This window comes from Mixophyes fleayi, chromosome 12 (genome assembly GCF_038048845.1).
Source record: "Mixophyes fleayi isolate aMixFle1 chromosome 12, aMixFle1.hap1, whole genome shotgun sequence".
Lineage (NCBI taxonomy): Eukaryota > Metazoa > Chordata > Amphibia > Anura > Limnodynastidae > Mixophyes > Mixophyes fleayi.
Window position 1 is genome coordinate 30,592,975 of NC_134413.1, and position 16,143 is coordinate 30,609,117.

The 16,143-nt window shown below is 38.4% G+C and overlaps 1 protein-coding gene across 1 annotated transcript in view; it reads left to right on the forward strand.

Annotated features, from left to right (window-relative positions):
* Positions 1 to 1,253: 1,253 nt before the first annotated feature.
* Positions 1,254 to 16,143, forward strand: part of SPTBN5 (spectrin beta, non-erythrocytic 5) — a 179,426-nt gene continuing 164,536 nt past the window's right edge. Inside the window, exons 1-12 of the mRNA XM_075192975.1 lie at positions 1,254 to 1,882; positions 2,353 to 2,491; positions 3,375 to 3,607; positions 4,510 to 4,663; positions 6,370 to 6,570; positions 7,667 to 7,873; positions 9,878 to 10,054; positions 10,749 to 10,901; positions 12,406 to 12,536; positions 13,350 to 13,592; positions 13,854 to 14,141; positions 15,559 to 15,793. Coding sequence (XP_075049076.1) covers positions 1,254 to 1,882; positions 2,353 to 2,491; positions 3,375 to 3,607; positions 4,510 to 4,663; positions 6,370 to 6,570; positions 7,667 to 7,873; positions 9,878 to 10,054; positions 10,749 to 10,901; positions 12,406 to 12,536; positions 13,350 to 13,592; positions 13,854 to 14,141; positions 15,559 to 15,793 — 2,790 coding nt within the window. The remainder of the gene's footprint in view (positions 1,883 to 2,352; positions 2,492 to 3,374; positions 3,608 to 4,509; positions 4,664 to 6,369; positions 6,571 to 7,666; positions 7,874 to 9,877; positions 10,055 to 10,748; positions 10,902 to 12,405; positions 12,537 to 13,349; positions 13,593 to 13,853; positions 14,142 to 15,558; positions 15,794 to 16,143) is intronic.

Genomic DNA, 16,143 nt, shown 5'->3' on the forward strand with positions numbered 1-16,143 from the left:
CACCCCTAAAAATGCCACCTCCCCACTCTCGTTTCAATAATCACGTTTATTCTTGTGCTGCTCTGCACAGTAAGCACATGTGCTCCTACTCTGTACTTAGCAAGAAACACATCATCCTCCTTCGGCCTGTGCAGACTTGTGCTTCTCTGCAAATGTCACCATCTTGCACCATAAATCTATAGCAGAAATCTAGGCGCACTTGTGGAAATCTAGACAAACGGCGGAAACAAAGCTGATTTTGCCCTGCCACTTGCCCATTTTGCATGTCTTAAATTACTTCCATCCTATTGCATTTGGTCAGTCCACTGTACATTTTTGGCCAATCCACTCTGCTCCCCATCATCATCATCGTAGGGCAACTCTACATTGGAGGTACATTAATATGCCCATGATTATGTATAATGCAAAGCATTTGCATGACGGTACACATCAATATTCTCACAAAGTGCAAATTGCCCCCTCTCTTTTCCTGTGGTTAAGACCAGAATTAACTTGATCATTATTAAAAAAAGTTAGCCTATTTTTGGACTAAAAGGATATCTCAAAAAAATCTGTCACCTCGAGTTAACTATTACAATACTTTGGGTTTGGGATCTGTCTTTTTTTTTTTTTTTTTACTATTACTATTTTAAGTGCTGTATATCCTATGTTTACTCTAGAACTTTTTAGTGAAACCCAATTGTAAAACACATTTCACACAAAGTGCAAGTCCACTCCATGATTTTATGTACCTAGTAAACAGATTTAAGTAAAGCATAATTGGTGTATTGGTATAATTCTGGTATAAATAAGCCCTGCATTGATAGATCACCGGAGATTATGATCACTATCTGGATGGCTTTAATTGCATATGCCTTCATAATTTTACTTATAAAAACTCATGATTTATAATCTGTTATGGGTGGCTGGGACACTAATTACATTATAAACTATATCTGTTTTAAATGTGTCTGAAACTCTGCACCCCTTCCTAGGCCTCAACATTAGGAATTGTTATGTTTTTGAAATGCTCACCTACAGTACACTTTTGGGTATTCCTAAAGCTTTAGAACCTTAACTAAAAGAAAGACTGCTAATGAAAATATTTCATAACTTACACAATCAGAATATGTATGTAGCTATTGACTCTGGTAATCTTTGGATGACAATATTTAAACATTATTCAGAAGGACAACAATATTTAAAAAGGCAAGTAATTTTTGTACAAGTTTCAGATCCTACTAAGCACTGTTATTTTAATATTTACCCAGATTATGTCGTTGGTTCTTGAAATTGAGAGTCTGAAGAACCAATACGAGACTATGATCTCTGATCTACTAAAGTGGATCCAACAGAAGGTAGTGGAGATGAATGATCGCCATTTCCCCAACTCCATGAACGGGATGCTGCAGCTTTTAGCAAACTTTAAAAACTATCGAACAGTAGAGAAGCCCCCAAAATACCAGGAGAGAGGCTTGATTGAGGCTCATTTTTTCAACATCCGAACCAAGCTGCAGGGCAACAATTTACGTCCGTATTTTCCCCCGGATGGGAGGTCACTGAGCGATGTAGAGAAGTATTGGACCATCCTGGAGAAAGCGGAGTATGAGAGGGAGAAGGCCCTCCAGATGGAGATGCTTCGGTTAGAACGCTTGGAACAGTTGGCTCAGATGTTCCATAAGAAGGCCTTTCTTAGAGGGACCTACCTTCAGGAAATGAGGCTAGTCATTGAGCGTCAAGATTTCAAGCCCAACAACATCACTCAAGTGGAAGCAGCTATCAAGAAGTTGGAGGCTATTGAGGCTGATGTGTTGCCTCGTGAACAGCGATTCAAGTCGCTCGCAGAGATGGCTGCAATGTTGGAGAGAGAGAATTATCACAAAAAGGGAGACATAGTAGTTAAGTAAGTTTTAAGTTATTCTACATTTTATATTAACATAGCAATAATCAAACACTTAATTTAGTTATGTATCTCCAACTGACCCAAGATATTAAAGGTGGCTCGACAGACGCTGGTCAGAAGGCAAAACACAGCCCCTAAAAATGTCAGTTAAAAGGTAAACGGTATACACACTAAAACTTTAAATTATTGGGTACAAGACTACAAATATGTAATTGGCACTAGTGCCAGAACAAATCTTGGTCCAGTAGAGCCCTCTGAAGTGCCCAGGCCAGATGCCCTCTTAGCCATGTCCAAAACCTACATTTACACTTGAAAATAATAATAATTTGTAGCTGATTGCACCTTTTGTGAACAATTTTGCTGCAATACATAAATAACTTTATCTATTTTATACTTTTAAGAGGACTTTAAATATTTAATATACACTACAATAGCTAATTATCTGCATGTATTCAATCTCTCTGGTACAGACAACAGCAGTTATCCCGAGACTGGCATGAGCTTATCAAATTACTGAAAACTCACAAAAATTCCTTGGCAGACAAGCATCAAATACTGATCCTTCTCAGAGATATCGATAGTGCGGTCGATGAATTGAAATCTATGCAGGTGATAAACTTTGTATACTGGGGTATTATGGATACATGGGCTTGTCCATTTCTGATGTAAAATCATTTTTCCTTTCGTTAAACAAAAACCGAAACAAGTTCGACCTATTTGCTGACATATGCATGTATTTTCAAACCTGCTCCCACGGGCACTTAGAAAAACTGAGGTTTAGTGGTATAAAAGAGGAGGCAGAGTTTCAGTTTTGGCGGTAAATCTGAAAGTGCCCAACTGCGCTAATCAGTGCACTGTATACCCAGTGTTCTGGTGTCCCCCTTGTATAAAAGAGAAATACTGTTACACTCTGTGTACTGTCTCCCTGCTACTCAGCTGGGATATCCCAGAACTAATTAAGGTGGTACATTGGGTAAAACAGGGTAAAATTTACTGCATTGCTGAGTCTGGGAAAGGGGGGGGGCGGGCAGTACTGTTGGGTATACACCATAAATCTGGCATGACGCTGGCTAAATCAGTTTTAACTTTACAGTCAAAAGGGGTTGTACTCAGTGTAAAATCATTTTCTCCTGTATTTTCACACATTTATTTTAACAGTAGGTGATTTGGCCAATGGTTGTTTTCTTTGAGATCCGCTTGTTTTCAAATGTTTGTGTTTTTGGGTTATATTGAGTCTCTTAAGGATTTGGAACAAACTGGTTTAGCTATTCTCATGCCAGTTAGCATGATCTGTGGGAGAGGAGTCAACTTTACTTGGTGTTGTCCTCCTAGTGTCCTCTATACCCCGTACTGCTGTATCCCCCAATGAACTAGACATAAAAAAAAGATTTTATGCAGAGTACAACAAAATACTTTTTTTTTTTAATCCAACTGTTTTCAAATATTAATGATCTTGTTCAGCATAATGAACCTGTTTTGCTTCTACATTCAGGAACTAGTCGGCTCAAAGGAGATTGGGAAACAACTCCCTGAGGTGGAGTACTTTCTTCAAGAACATAACTTAATCGAATCCCAAATTCTGTCTTTTGGTGAGCGAGTGAGACACATTTTGGCCAGGGCTGAAGAAATCCCCAATAGTAAAATGGGCAATGCTGATGTTCTCCACACGAAAGTAAACTATTTACATCAACTGTATCAGAATCTGGTCACTCTCAGCAAATCTCGGTAAGTGGTCTTTTCTGAGACTATGCGGCAACTCAATTAGTCGCAAAGTTCCGTAAGTTGTGTGAGTTCTTACTGCACTCAGTTACACAAAGATTTTAACCATGAACATTCCGCACTCCTAGTTGACCTCACTCCTCACTCCTGTCTGTTCTACATGAAAAAACAGCCAGTATTTAACTTATGTGCAAAATGAAAACTAATTTGCAGCCCTTGCATTGTAACATGGTTTTGTCCAGGATACTACTTACTCAATGTTTTGCGTAACTTTCCTTAATGAATCAGGCCCAGGATCTCTGTCCAATTTGGCGATCGGCGTGGCTGATCAGATTATTTCCATTTTACAATGCCAGGTTCATTGCATGTTATATTCTAATGAACTTTAGGAGATGTTGATAATGTTTGTTCCGGAACTCTGGGAGCAGGAGGCTTCCTGCATGAATTAGTATCTTGTGGAAGTTGCTTTTTTTCTGTTCTAATGAAAATTGTAACTTATAAGTGTTTCCAGGAGGATATTAAAGGATTATGAACATTTCTGTGAGTAATCTATATGAAGCAAGGTTTGCTGGAGTGTACGCTACTGTTGATCATTGCTCTGTGTTTTCTATCATAAAGGAGCCAAATTTGCGAAAAGACCATCTAGACTCGGGCTGAGGGCAGCAAAATACTTCTATTTTTTTGTTTTGTTTATTAAACTAATCATTACACAATGTGACAGCTGCACTTGCAGACTGCAGCACTCTGAGAACTGCACTAGAAAGTATTATTTCTCTATGCAATGGACGATGTACTTTGGAAACAATACGATAATTATTCATTTTTTTCAGCTTTTCTCAACTACAGTTTTTTCATCATGTTCTTGTCTGTGCACATGAAACCGTATATAAACAGGTCATGTATTCCAGGCGGCTGCGGCTAGAGGACATATTGAAGCTGTACCAGTTTTTCCGAGACTGTGGAGAGGAAGAGTCCTGGATCCATGAGAAGTGGCAGGTGCTGAGGTTGGCTGACCCTGGCAGAGATCTCAGCCATATCACGTCATCTATAGCAAAACAAGAGGTGCAAATCCATAGGAGCATTTCTTTGATTGCTTTGATAATGTCTTATTTTATTTATTATTGTACATTTATTATCAAGACCTACCACACTTCCTTTTTATTGCAGGTAACATTTTTTTTAACATTTTAAAGTGTTCGTTTAATTTGTTGTTGTAGTAAAATGTCCCAAAATATCATAGCATCAGTTGTTCTCGCAATAGCTTTTCTCCCTAACTGTAAATTATAAATCTATAGGTCACTGAGAAGTTTCGTCAGCATATGAATGGACACCGTCACGCATCTCTGAAGTGACTTTTAACATCCATTATAATGTACAGTAGGGTGTGTCACATCCCTCCTAAAATATGTTATCCTAATGAATGCTAAAGTGATGACAGATCTTATTTAAAGGAGTTTGTACATATATTGGCATTACTTGTGTCATTTAATAATATAATATATATATATATATATATATATATATATATATATATATATATATATATATATATATATTTTACATGTATATCCACTTTAGAGGTCAATGTACCTAGATGACAAATCCAAGTGGGTTCTAAATGCAATAGTTTTTTAACCTAATCACAGATCTTTGGAAGAGGTGTACACTTGATTAATAATAGTTTGATCTCAATGAAGATAAGACACTGCTCCTATGTCCTAGACAGTGTTCACAGGATGGGTCCCACTCCACATATTTTATATGTGTTTTGATCACTACTTAAAACACTCATAAATCTTTAGTCTCCCCTATGGAATATTGTTACATTTAACTCTTCATTAGAAATGCACAGCAAACCTCATCACTTATGTTTAATATATACAGTGAGTCAACATCAAGAGCACATATTTGCAGTATATAACATGTCCCTCAAGCACTGATAACCAATGTCCCCTATTCAGGAAATGTCCCAGAATGAATTCATCAGCAAAGTTCTAAAGTCAAACAAGCACTGGATCTATGTTTGGCCATGTCCTCTCATATTGTATCCTCAGCCTTGCCTACATAATATACAGCCCACTTAGGCAAATCTGAATCTAGACTAAAAAGATTATATACAAGTTAAGTTATATGTAAATTGTGTTGTGTTGAGTGTAGCATTGTATGGTCAACGAGTGTAGCATTGTATGGTCAACGAGTGTAGCATGGTATGGTCAGGGAGTGTAGCATGGTATGGTCAGCGAGTGTAGCATTATACGGTCAGCGAGTGTAGCATTGTATGGTCAGCGAGTGTAGCATGATACGGCCAGCGAGTGTAGCATGGTATGGTCAGCGAGTGTAGCATGGTATGGTCAGCGAGTGTAGCATGGTATGGTCAGCGAGTGTAGCATGGTATGGTCAGCGAGTGTAGCATGGTATGGTCAGCGAGTGTAGCATTATACGGTCAGCGAGTGTAGCATGGTATGGTCAGTGAGTGTAGCATGGTATGGTCAGCGAGTGTAGCATGATATGGTCAGCGAGTGTAGCATGATATGGTCAGGGAGTGTAGCATGGTATGGTCAGCGAGTGTAGCATGATACGGTCAGCGAGTGTAGCATGGTATGGTCAGCGAGTGTAGCATGGTATGGTCAGCGAGTGTAGCATGGTATGGTCAGCGAGTGTAGCATGGTATGGTCAGCGAGTGTAGCATGGTATGGTCAGCGAGTGTAGCATTATACGGTCAGCGAGTGTAGCAGTTCATCAGCTTCTCTTTTGTGTTACTGTATCAGGCTTTGGAAGCAGAAATATACTCCCACCAATCCATTCTAGCCAAGGTGGTTAGGAACGGGAAGGAACTGTGCCAGCAGAGTCACACAGACCAGACAACAATCCAGCAAATGATCAACAATATCCAGAAGAAGTGGCTGGAGCTTCAAGAGGAAGTAAAAAAAAGCAAACTCCGCCTGGAGGTGGCGGCACTGGTCAAACAGGTAAAGTTACTATTTATCAGACAATTAAAAATACTAATAACAAACTTGTATTATTGAGTCTCAGCACAGTGACTGGGCTCAGTTTGAGAAGGCTGTTGAGTCTGTCACCCCAATCTCCTTTGTATCTAGACCACTGGCCATCAGGAAACGGAAAAAAACAGATTAAAAATGGATAATATTTGTGTATGTGTGCATATGTATAACTCTTTATATAAAAAAAAATATATATACATGTATACTGCGTGTGTGTGTATGTGTATGTGTATATATATATATATATATATATATATATATATATATATATATATATATATATATATATATATATAATTTCTTTAATATACTGCTGAATATCTAATTTTCAGCCAAGGAAAGAAAGTATGATAATGATATATAGAGCTATAATCAAATGCAGTGACATCCCACCTGACCTATATTCAATGCCGATTCTATTGTAGTGTGTACAATACAGAGAGCATTCTAATGACCGCACAATACAGAGAGCATTCTAGTGACCTCTGCACAATACAGAGAGCATTCTAGTGGCCTCTGCACAATACAGATAGCATTCTAGTGGCCTCTGCACAATACAGAGAACATTCTAGTGGCCTCTGCACAATACAGAGAGCATTCTAGTGGTCTCTGCACAATACAGAGCATATTACATCTTAAACATACTTGCCTATCTTCATACCTTCACAGTGTATTAAAAGAATACGTGGGCGGGGCTTGAAGACTCTGCGGTGTCAGGGGGTCAAGGTGTTTTCAAGCCCCTGCTCACCCTGTAAGGGTGGGATTTGGTGACTTTGTGTCATTACAACATGTTCCCGCCCACTTTGCAGGCCAGTGAATAGCTTTGAAGGAGAATTGTCCACTCCCCTCGGAATCGAGGGAGTCTTCCAAAAATCCGGGAGTTTTCCAGACATTCCGAGTAAATACATCACTATGATCTAAGATCTTTTATATGTATTTGTGAAATTTACTAAACCCATATTTTAATTGGTTCAGTATATCAAGTCCTTTATAATAGAGGCAAACATGTCATGGGATGCAAATACTTTTATTCACATGTGAATATTTCTCTACCATCCTGCAGTATTTCGCTGATGCTAATGACGCAGATTCGTGGCTGAGAGAACACCTGCCTCTACTTACTAGTGAGGACTATGGGAAAGATGAGTCCAGTGCTGAAGCCATACTGCAGCGACACCTACGGCTTGAGAAAGAGATTGCAGCCTATGCCATGGAAGTGAGGCGGCTGGGAGAGCAGGCTCAGACAGTAGCCAACAAAGCACCTATGATCGTATGTCACCATTTGTCATTTGTATCTGACCAGTCGCACCTACAGTATAAGAATAATAGCAAGAAATCCATCAAGTTCCATATAGTTTATACTGATTTATTTCACAAGTGTTTCAGTAAGTAAGTTCTTATCACTTTGAATGTAGGTTAAATTATCCAGACCTCCCGTTTTAAAGTGACACTATTAAAAATGGGAATTTGTTTAAACATAAATTAGTTTAGTTCTTAATGACTTTGTGCAGATAAAATCCTAAACCTTTAGGAGCTCATTTAGAGTGGACATAAGTCCTATGTTTTGGGTGAAATAAGCTTTTCTGTACTAGCATACATCCATATGTAGATTAGGCCACATCTTACACTTGTGAATTGGGTAGGGGCAGGCAAGCATAGGCTGAATACAGTAAGGCAGTGGTTCCCAAACTTTGCAAACTTCGAACTGAGAAAGCTTGGGATCTACTGCAATAAGGGTATCTTGACAAAACTGCAACACAATTAGAAGTGGATGCATCCACAGATACGCCTGCTGACAGGCATATATCTTGAGGGAGCTTGACCACTGGTGCAAAGATCTGGGGGTAAATGTATCATAGTGCGGGTTGTACAAGTCGCCGGGAATCGGCGAGATGACAGCTTAAATTTAAAGCGGTGCTGCCTTGTAAAGGGAAACTTTCCTTTACAAGGCAGCGCCGCTTTAAATTAAACCTGTCAACTCTACGTTTTCCGGCGACTTGTACAACCCGCACTATAATACATTTAACCCCCGTTTTCTAATGATGATCATCAGCACTAAACTGTTCAGTGTAAAAAAAATATATATATCTAATTTTATAATTATTTTTAAAATTAAATTATATCATTTTGGCCGCACACATTTTGCATGTACGTTTTGGATGCAAATTCTTAGTTTTTGGAATAGGTGCTTATATATGGTGTAGAGGCTGATGTCATCTCTGTAACTTTTCTCCCTCATTCTTAAGCACCATTACGTATATATTATAAATAGTAGGTAGATTTATTATTATAAATTCCATTGCTAATTTTGTCTATTGCTCAGAGAGTTTGTGACAGACCCTTTGGTGGAATAGGTCAGGTGGTATGACCAAGTGAGATCAGACTGCTCTCCGAGTCTCTAGTAAGTAAGCAATGAGTTTAGACATACAATGGATCCAAATCAAGAATACTATGGCCTGACACTACCTTGTTATTAAAAGCATAGAAAAAAAAATAATAGATGAGAATACTGTTCCTTTATGAGTAAACATAAACAATGTATGCTGCAAACCTGCCAGGGAATAGGTAAGTAAGTAAAAGTTTATTTTTTTAACCATGTCACAAAATCAATGTATTTGATTAAAGTGAAACAGCTGAATAATAAACATGCCTTTAAGGCAAAAATGATATGTAGTGTACATGGCAAAAGTGTATCTGTAATATGGTGCAAATAGACTTACTTAGCACAGCACAGAAGTGAATATTTAGCGATCATAAAAAAATACTATTTGCAAATATTTTAATATTCGTGCATGGTATGTCCTGTACATCAGACACAACGGTCCTTTCAAATGCCTTTATATTGCCTTACATTTCCCCACGAAGCCAATATGCCAGCACATGGACAATATATTTCCATATATCTAATAAGCAACTACAAAGCCAGTATACCTCCACATAGCCATACTTGCAACCAGACAACCAATATACCTTATATAAACAATACACCAGCATATAACCTTGCTTGTCATTATAAAGCCAATATGCTTACATAGCCAATATACTCCTATAGTTTCATGTATCCCCATATGCAGCCACCTGAGACTAAGTAATATAGCCTCATGTCACTTCCGTTTCTCCTATCACCCAGAGACCACTCCCCTTTTCTGGTCCTCAGGAGCAACAATGGTTTTAGGTCTACTTCACTTATTTAAAAAATGTATAATTCATTTATTCTGATGTATTTCATTCACCATAAAATTAATATAAATTTTCTTTTTTCTAATCTTTACAGCAGCAGGAAAAGGCAGGGATTGTGATGGCCACCAAAGAGAGGAGCAGGCCACTAAAAAGGGGCTACATAACTGAGATTGAGGAGCCCAAACAAGACCCTCAGATGACCCAGGACAACATTAGAACTAAGCAAATGGATATAGAAAACTCTTATGAGAACCTTCAGCAACTGGCTAAGGTGATTAATCTATAGCTCTCTGCCACACACTCAGTTGGTCTGGGACCTTTAAATGAAGTCACTCTATGAAAGCTCCCCGCTAATGAAGAAAGAAATAGGTGATGCTAAATTCAATGTAAGGATATTATACACCAGGCCCCGACTCAAATCTATTCATGTGATTACCGTACGTAGTGCTGGAAAACTGAGTCACAATAACATGTTACAAGGACCAGGTGAATTTTCAGCACAAACCATATTCTTAGTACATCACAATCTCCTTTACTTTACTGGATTCTTTCTGGCATGACTCGTTCTGCTTTTGTCCGGGAAGATGTATTTACTGCAGCTGATGATATTAGCCAGTAAAATTTGCATACAAGTCCCTATTGATAATCATACTCAGGCAATTTGTTAATTCCGGTTTTCACAAGAAGGACCGCTGTCAGTAAGTGATAGTGGGCTGATCTGAGCTACATGAGTCATTTAAATTGTTATTAATGTTGGCAGAAAAAAATGAGAAAATTATAAGTGCTCTGCTATGATACTTTTGACACTTTCAGCACATGGCTGATGCAAATACGAAAAGTTTATTTTTGAATCTAGAGCTGATTTCGCATACAGGCATATTTTTGCTATTGATGATTAGTGCAATATAAATGTAATATGTTTGAGTGCACAAGTGGTTATATGATGTAATATATTTGTTTTGCAGAGAAGAAAGAAAGCTTTGGAAGAAATGATCCGCCTCTATCAGTTTTATAGTGCTTGTGGGGAATTTCAGTCTTGGATGGATGACAAAAAGAAGATTTTTCAGACTTTTCAGCCGAACCCTGATAATGCGGAGGTCATGCAGCAAAAGTATGAGGTATCACATGCGTCAAATTAGGGGAAAAAGACTTTACAGCTTTTTATTTCTGTAATGTAGACCTGTTTTTCCGTATAGTTACTTTATGATATTTTTAATCCCTCTATCTTTTTATGTTAGTGTTGTCATTTTATGATTTAATAAAATCGGTCTGTGTCGTCTGAAAAGACATGCTACTATTTCCAAATTAATAAGTGTGCTATCCTATGCTTGGCGGAGAGCAGGGTCAGACCACTTATGTAACCTGGAGTGCCCTCGTTTTCGAGAACATTTTGTAGATTTATCAGTACCGATGTCGTTAGAATCTGTTGGTTATATAATTTAACCTATTTTACTTCTAGTAGAATGTAAATGAGAAAAACAAGAGCAGAGCATTGGGCTTGATGGAGAGATGAACTTACGCCAGTTTCCCTAGCGCCAATAGCGCAAATTTGCTCTGCGCATGCCCACAAAGAGAATGGATGCTTGTGTGCCTATGCAGACTTGCGCATATCTGGCACCGGGGAGGGAAGGGATATGCAAACACAGGCTGAGTGCAGCAAGGCCATGTTCACGCAAAGGCCGGTCATGCAGAACTGCAGAAACACATATATGCATGGTAGGAGGCGTGTCTTTTGCACTGGCTAGAGCAGTGATGGCTAACCTGTGACACTCCTGGTGTTGTGAAACTACAAGCTCCAGCATGCTTTGTCAGTAGATAACTAGCTGATAGCTGTCAGAGCATGCTGGGACTTGTAGTTTCGCAACAACTGGAGTGTCACAGGTTAGCCATTACTGTGCTAGAGAGAAAATACATACTGATGCATAAGCAGTGCCGGATGCTTCTAGATATGTATAAGGCTCTGCATATGGGTGAATATACACTATTTTTGCATGGACTTTTTTTTAAAAGTAACTTATGCTCATTTTGTGACCAACTCTGCATAAGAATCAGGACACAAATAGAAATTATTAGAAAAGTTTGGAAAGAAGAATTACTGTGGTTAAGGGTATTTAGCCTCAAAAAAGTTTGGTCATGCAGTTAACTGTTGGTCAAAGTAATCTTTAATGAACTAAAATGCCAAAATGCCTTCCTGTTTCAATATTGTGGTTTTTCTAATATTTGTGATTATTTTTTTGTAAGAAAATGAGTTAACAATATTGAAATTGTATGTGTCTAAAAAAGGACACTCGTGTTTAATTTGTAAAATGAGCAACAATTAGAAACATGTTTTTAATTCAAAATTAAACCTCACAAAGATGCTCCAGAATTAATCTGGATACATTGCTCTGGTTTTAAAAGAACGTTGTGTAAAACACAATGGTATTGGCACAAATGGCTAGAAGTATCTATTCGTTTAACATGTTACAGATATTGAAAACAAAAGAAGCTGGTGTTTTCTTGTGTATATGGGTGCCAAATAATCTACACATGTGTGATTCATTTTCATACTTTGATTATCATACAAAAGTTTACCCTTAAATGTTTGAAAACGGATGATCTTATATAGATGTTTTGTTCCAGAACTTCCTGACTGATCTTGCAGCTGGGAAAGCACGTCTAAATGAGATTAACAACATGACTGATAAATTAGTCCAGAGTGCCCCTGACAAGAAGAAGGAGATTCAGGACTACCTGAAAGCTATCTTTGATAGGTACACAATCTTTATTATGGTTGCTCGGAGATGTTGCAGTGGTCCTCAACCACAACTGGTCTACTCTGGTCCAACGATACTTTATAGAGTCAAGCTTCCAAAGAATTATAACAACATATTGAAGAGAAATTGCGCAAAGCTGTTAAATGCAATTCCATGTTCTCTCCTGTTTAGTTAGTCACTTCTCCTAAGAGATGAATCATTTCTGTGTTATATATTTCAGTCCTTTGGCACGTTGGCTTAGTGGTTAGCACTTTTGCCTCTCAACACTGGGATAATGAGTTTGATTCCTGTCCATGGCCTTATCTGTGTGGAGTGCTTCCGTGGGTTTCCTCCAGGTGCTCTGGTTTCCTTTCGCAATCCAAAAACATACTAGTAGGTCAATTGGCTGCTATCAAATAGTCTATCTGTGTTTGTATGTGTGTGTTTTAGGGAATTTAGACTGTAATCTCTATTGGGGCAGGGACTGATGCGAGTGCGTTCTCTGTACAGCGCTGCGGAATTAGTGGCGCTATATAAATAAAATGATGGTGAGATTCTGGGAACCTGTTCTAAAACATGGTGAATAAAAGTAATCACTACTTACATTCTGTCCTTGAGCCAGACATGCTAATAGGGCGCTAGACCATGTTTGTTCTGTATTAAATGATAAGGCAATCTGAGCTTTCCTACCTAGTGAACCACTACTCAAGTCTTCTCTGTAAACCACTTTCCTTCCCCTCCTACAAGGAGACATCAGCTTGCCAGTGTAGTTGGTTTTGTATGTACAGTCAATTATGAGAAGATAGACCATGTTATGTTTCTCTCACTCAGCTGGAATCAACTGGAACACATGAAAGACGAGAAATGGAACGACATAATACGTATGGCTGATACAATGACCGTCCTCCAGAACTGTGAGAATACGAGAACCCTTATAGAGGACACGTTAACGGAGATGAAGCATTCAGAGCCACCTGGCAGTCTACAGTCAGAGGAACAACAACTTATTGCACATGAGAGGGATATCCAATTATTGGAGAGAAAAATTGAGTATCTTAAGAATATGGAGAAATCGTAAGTACTGCTCACAAAGGAGATATTCGTATATAGTATCATTGTGCGAAACACTTTCTCCAAGGAGGAAGCGGTCATCCTTTTCTGCAACATATATTTCCCTTAACAAACTATTAAACATAATCTGTGAGTGCAGTAAACTTGGGCCACCTATATAATTGTTATTGTTTTTCGAAAGACATCTCTAGAAAGACTGATCTGATTGATATGTAGTATTTTGAAGAGGTTTAGCTCATGGTGTTGAATAATACTTCCTTTCAGAATAAGGGACACAAACCCACAAGAAAGTTTAGCTATGAGAAAGCAGATTGAAGAAATGGAAAAACTTCTTGGAAACCTGAAAGAGGTGGCTCAGGAGAAAAGGGACAAACTGCAAAAGGGCAAAGAGCAGAAGACCTTCCTACAGGACAGTCACAGACAGATGCTCTGGGTGCAGGACATAAAAGAGAAGCTAACCAGTACGGAAATGGGATCTGATGTAGCATCTGCCGAACAGCTTCTCAGAGATCATCAATACCTTCTTAAAGAGATCCAGGGTCAGAGAGACAGGTGAGGAACTCACGTGGAAGAAATAGATTCATTAGACTAACTATTGGCTGTAATGGTATATCAGACAATGTACATATCAATATTATATAACAACAAGCCTGCCAAGGACCACTAAGTTCTGTATCGGGTCTCGTTTATTCCTCAGTATTACCCATGAGACAACTACGCTGATCAACTACAATAGCACTGTCTTATAAACTGAAGTAATAGCCACTGTTAGAAATTGTACCAAGAAGCAGGGCAACCATTGCTTGTCTTTTCTTTATAATGCCGTATTTTGTGTGGTCAGGTGATAACAAACATATATTATAATAGCAGGACAATGAGTCCCATTCAATAGGTACTGGCCAATAGATTACAAAATTAAACATAATGGACCTACGTCATTAAGGAGAGCAAAGCATAAAGAAGGAGTAACTTTGCACATGGGCAAAACCATGTTGCATTGGAAGGGGAGGTACATGGGGGGGGGGGGTACATTTAAAATGTGTTGTTAGATTTATAGTTGGGATAGGGCATGTTCTAGATCAACTTTAAAATTCAGTGTAAACATAAACCTATCAAGTATTTGTGTACTAGATGAAAAAAAACGTATGTGCAAAATAATAAACTAATTTGCACCCCTTGCATTATAACATGGTGTGTCCTGTAGAAGATTTACTCCTGTTTTTTGCCTTACTTTCCTTAATGATTCAGGCCCAATATTATGAACAGTAAAAAAAACAATTCTGTTAAGAACAATAAAAAAAAAGAAAATATAAGGAATAAAGGATTGAGAGATACAGGAGAGAGAGAGAGGATACATAATTTGTGTGGACAAATTAACATCCTTCTCAACTTATGTCAGGGGCACTTAGAGGGTGTCTGATAATGATTGGCTGTAGAGGGGTACACTAGTGTGTGGTGGGGGGGGGGGGGGTAGAGGACATGTAGGAAGTTCCTGACTGCACATGGGTCAAGAGATAAGTTCAAGAAACCGTTTGGGGGGAGCGCTGAGAGCTGCTTTCATACTTGATTAAATACACAACCCCTGTCATGGAGATAATAGGGGATTTCTTTCATGGCTGCTATGTGCCTGATTTATTTCTTGAGAGCGGTGATGGTGGGAGAGAATGCTTCCAATTTAAAAAGCACTTGGCCCACTGAGCTATTTTAATAATGCTTAAGTTAGATATCTTTGTGATTGTCATTAGGTCAACAATAATATGTTTAATTAGGTGCACAGAAACTGGAATAATATTTCAAAGCTTTATTTACATATTGAAATATGCCTTGACTGCTTAGCTACAATGAAATATTAACACTCAAATATATGTTAAATGGTTTTCAATTTATAACTGTGTAGTGTGTACTTTAAACAATAGCTGTTAGCGCGATATAATATTGTACTAATTGATTGCATTTTTCTTCTAAATAGAATCATTGAACTTCAGCAAATGGGTCAAACTGCGTTACGGTACAATAATAGCCCCGATGTCCGTGACTCCTTAGTAAACCTCACCCAGGGGTACAATGATCTCAGCGATTTGTGGCTGGAAAGAAGAGTCAGACTTGAACAGGGCCTAGAACTGCAGCAGTTTTTGCGAGAAGCCGACAGCATTAACGCTGCACTCTCCAGCCATGAAGCATTCCTGCGGGTGGATGATCTTGGGGTAAGACTGCACTCAGCTTGGCGTTCATCAATAGAAGAATGGGACACAGATGTAATCTGAAGTTTGTTAAAGCCATAAAATCCATCCCATACTCCCTTTTACATCCCAAATAAAGTTAAACTTTTATAGGAACTTATCCCTCTTGTACTGTCAGTTTCAGTTCATCAAGGGTTTTTTAAGTTATGGAAGAATTGGTATTATGACATTGTAATGGCACTTGGGGGACACTTGGTAGTATGCACTATTGCGAGAATTGGTGAATTATCTGAATTTGTACTCTATTAATTTAGTGACAATTTTTGCAATCATTTTGCAATTAAATTACCTCTCAGGTAAACGTATAATTTTTC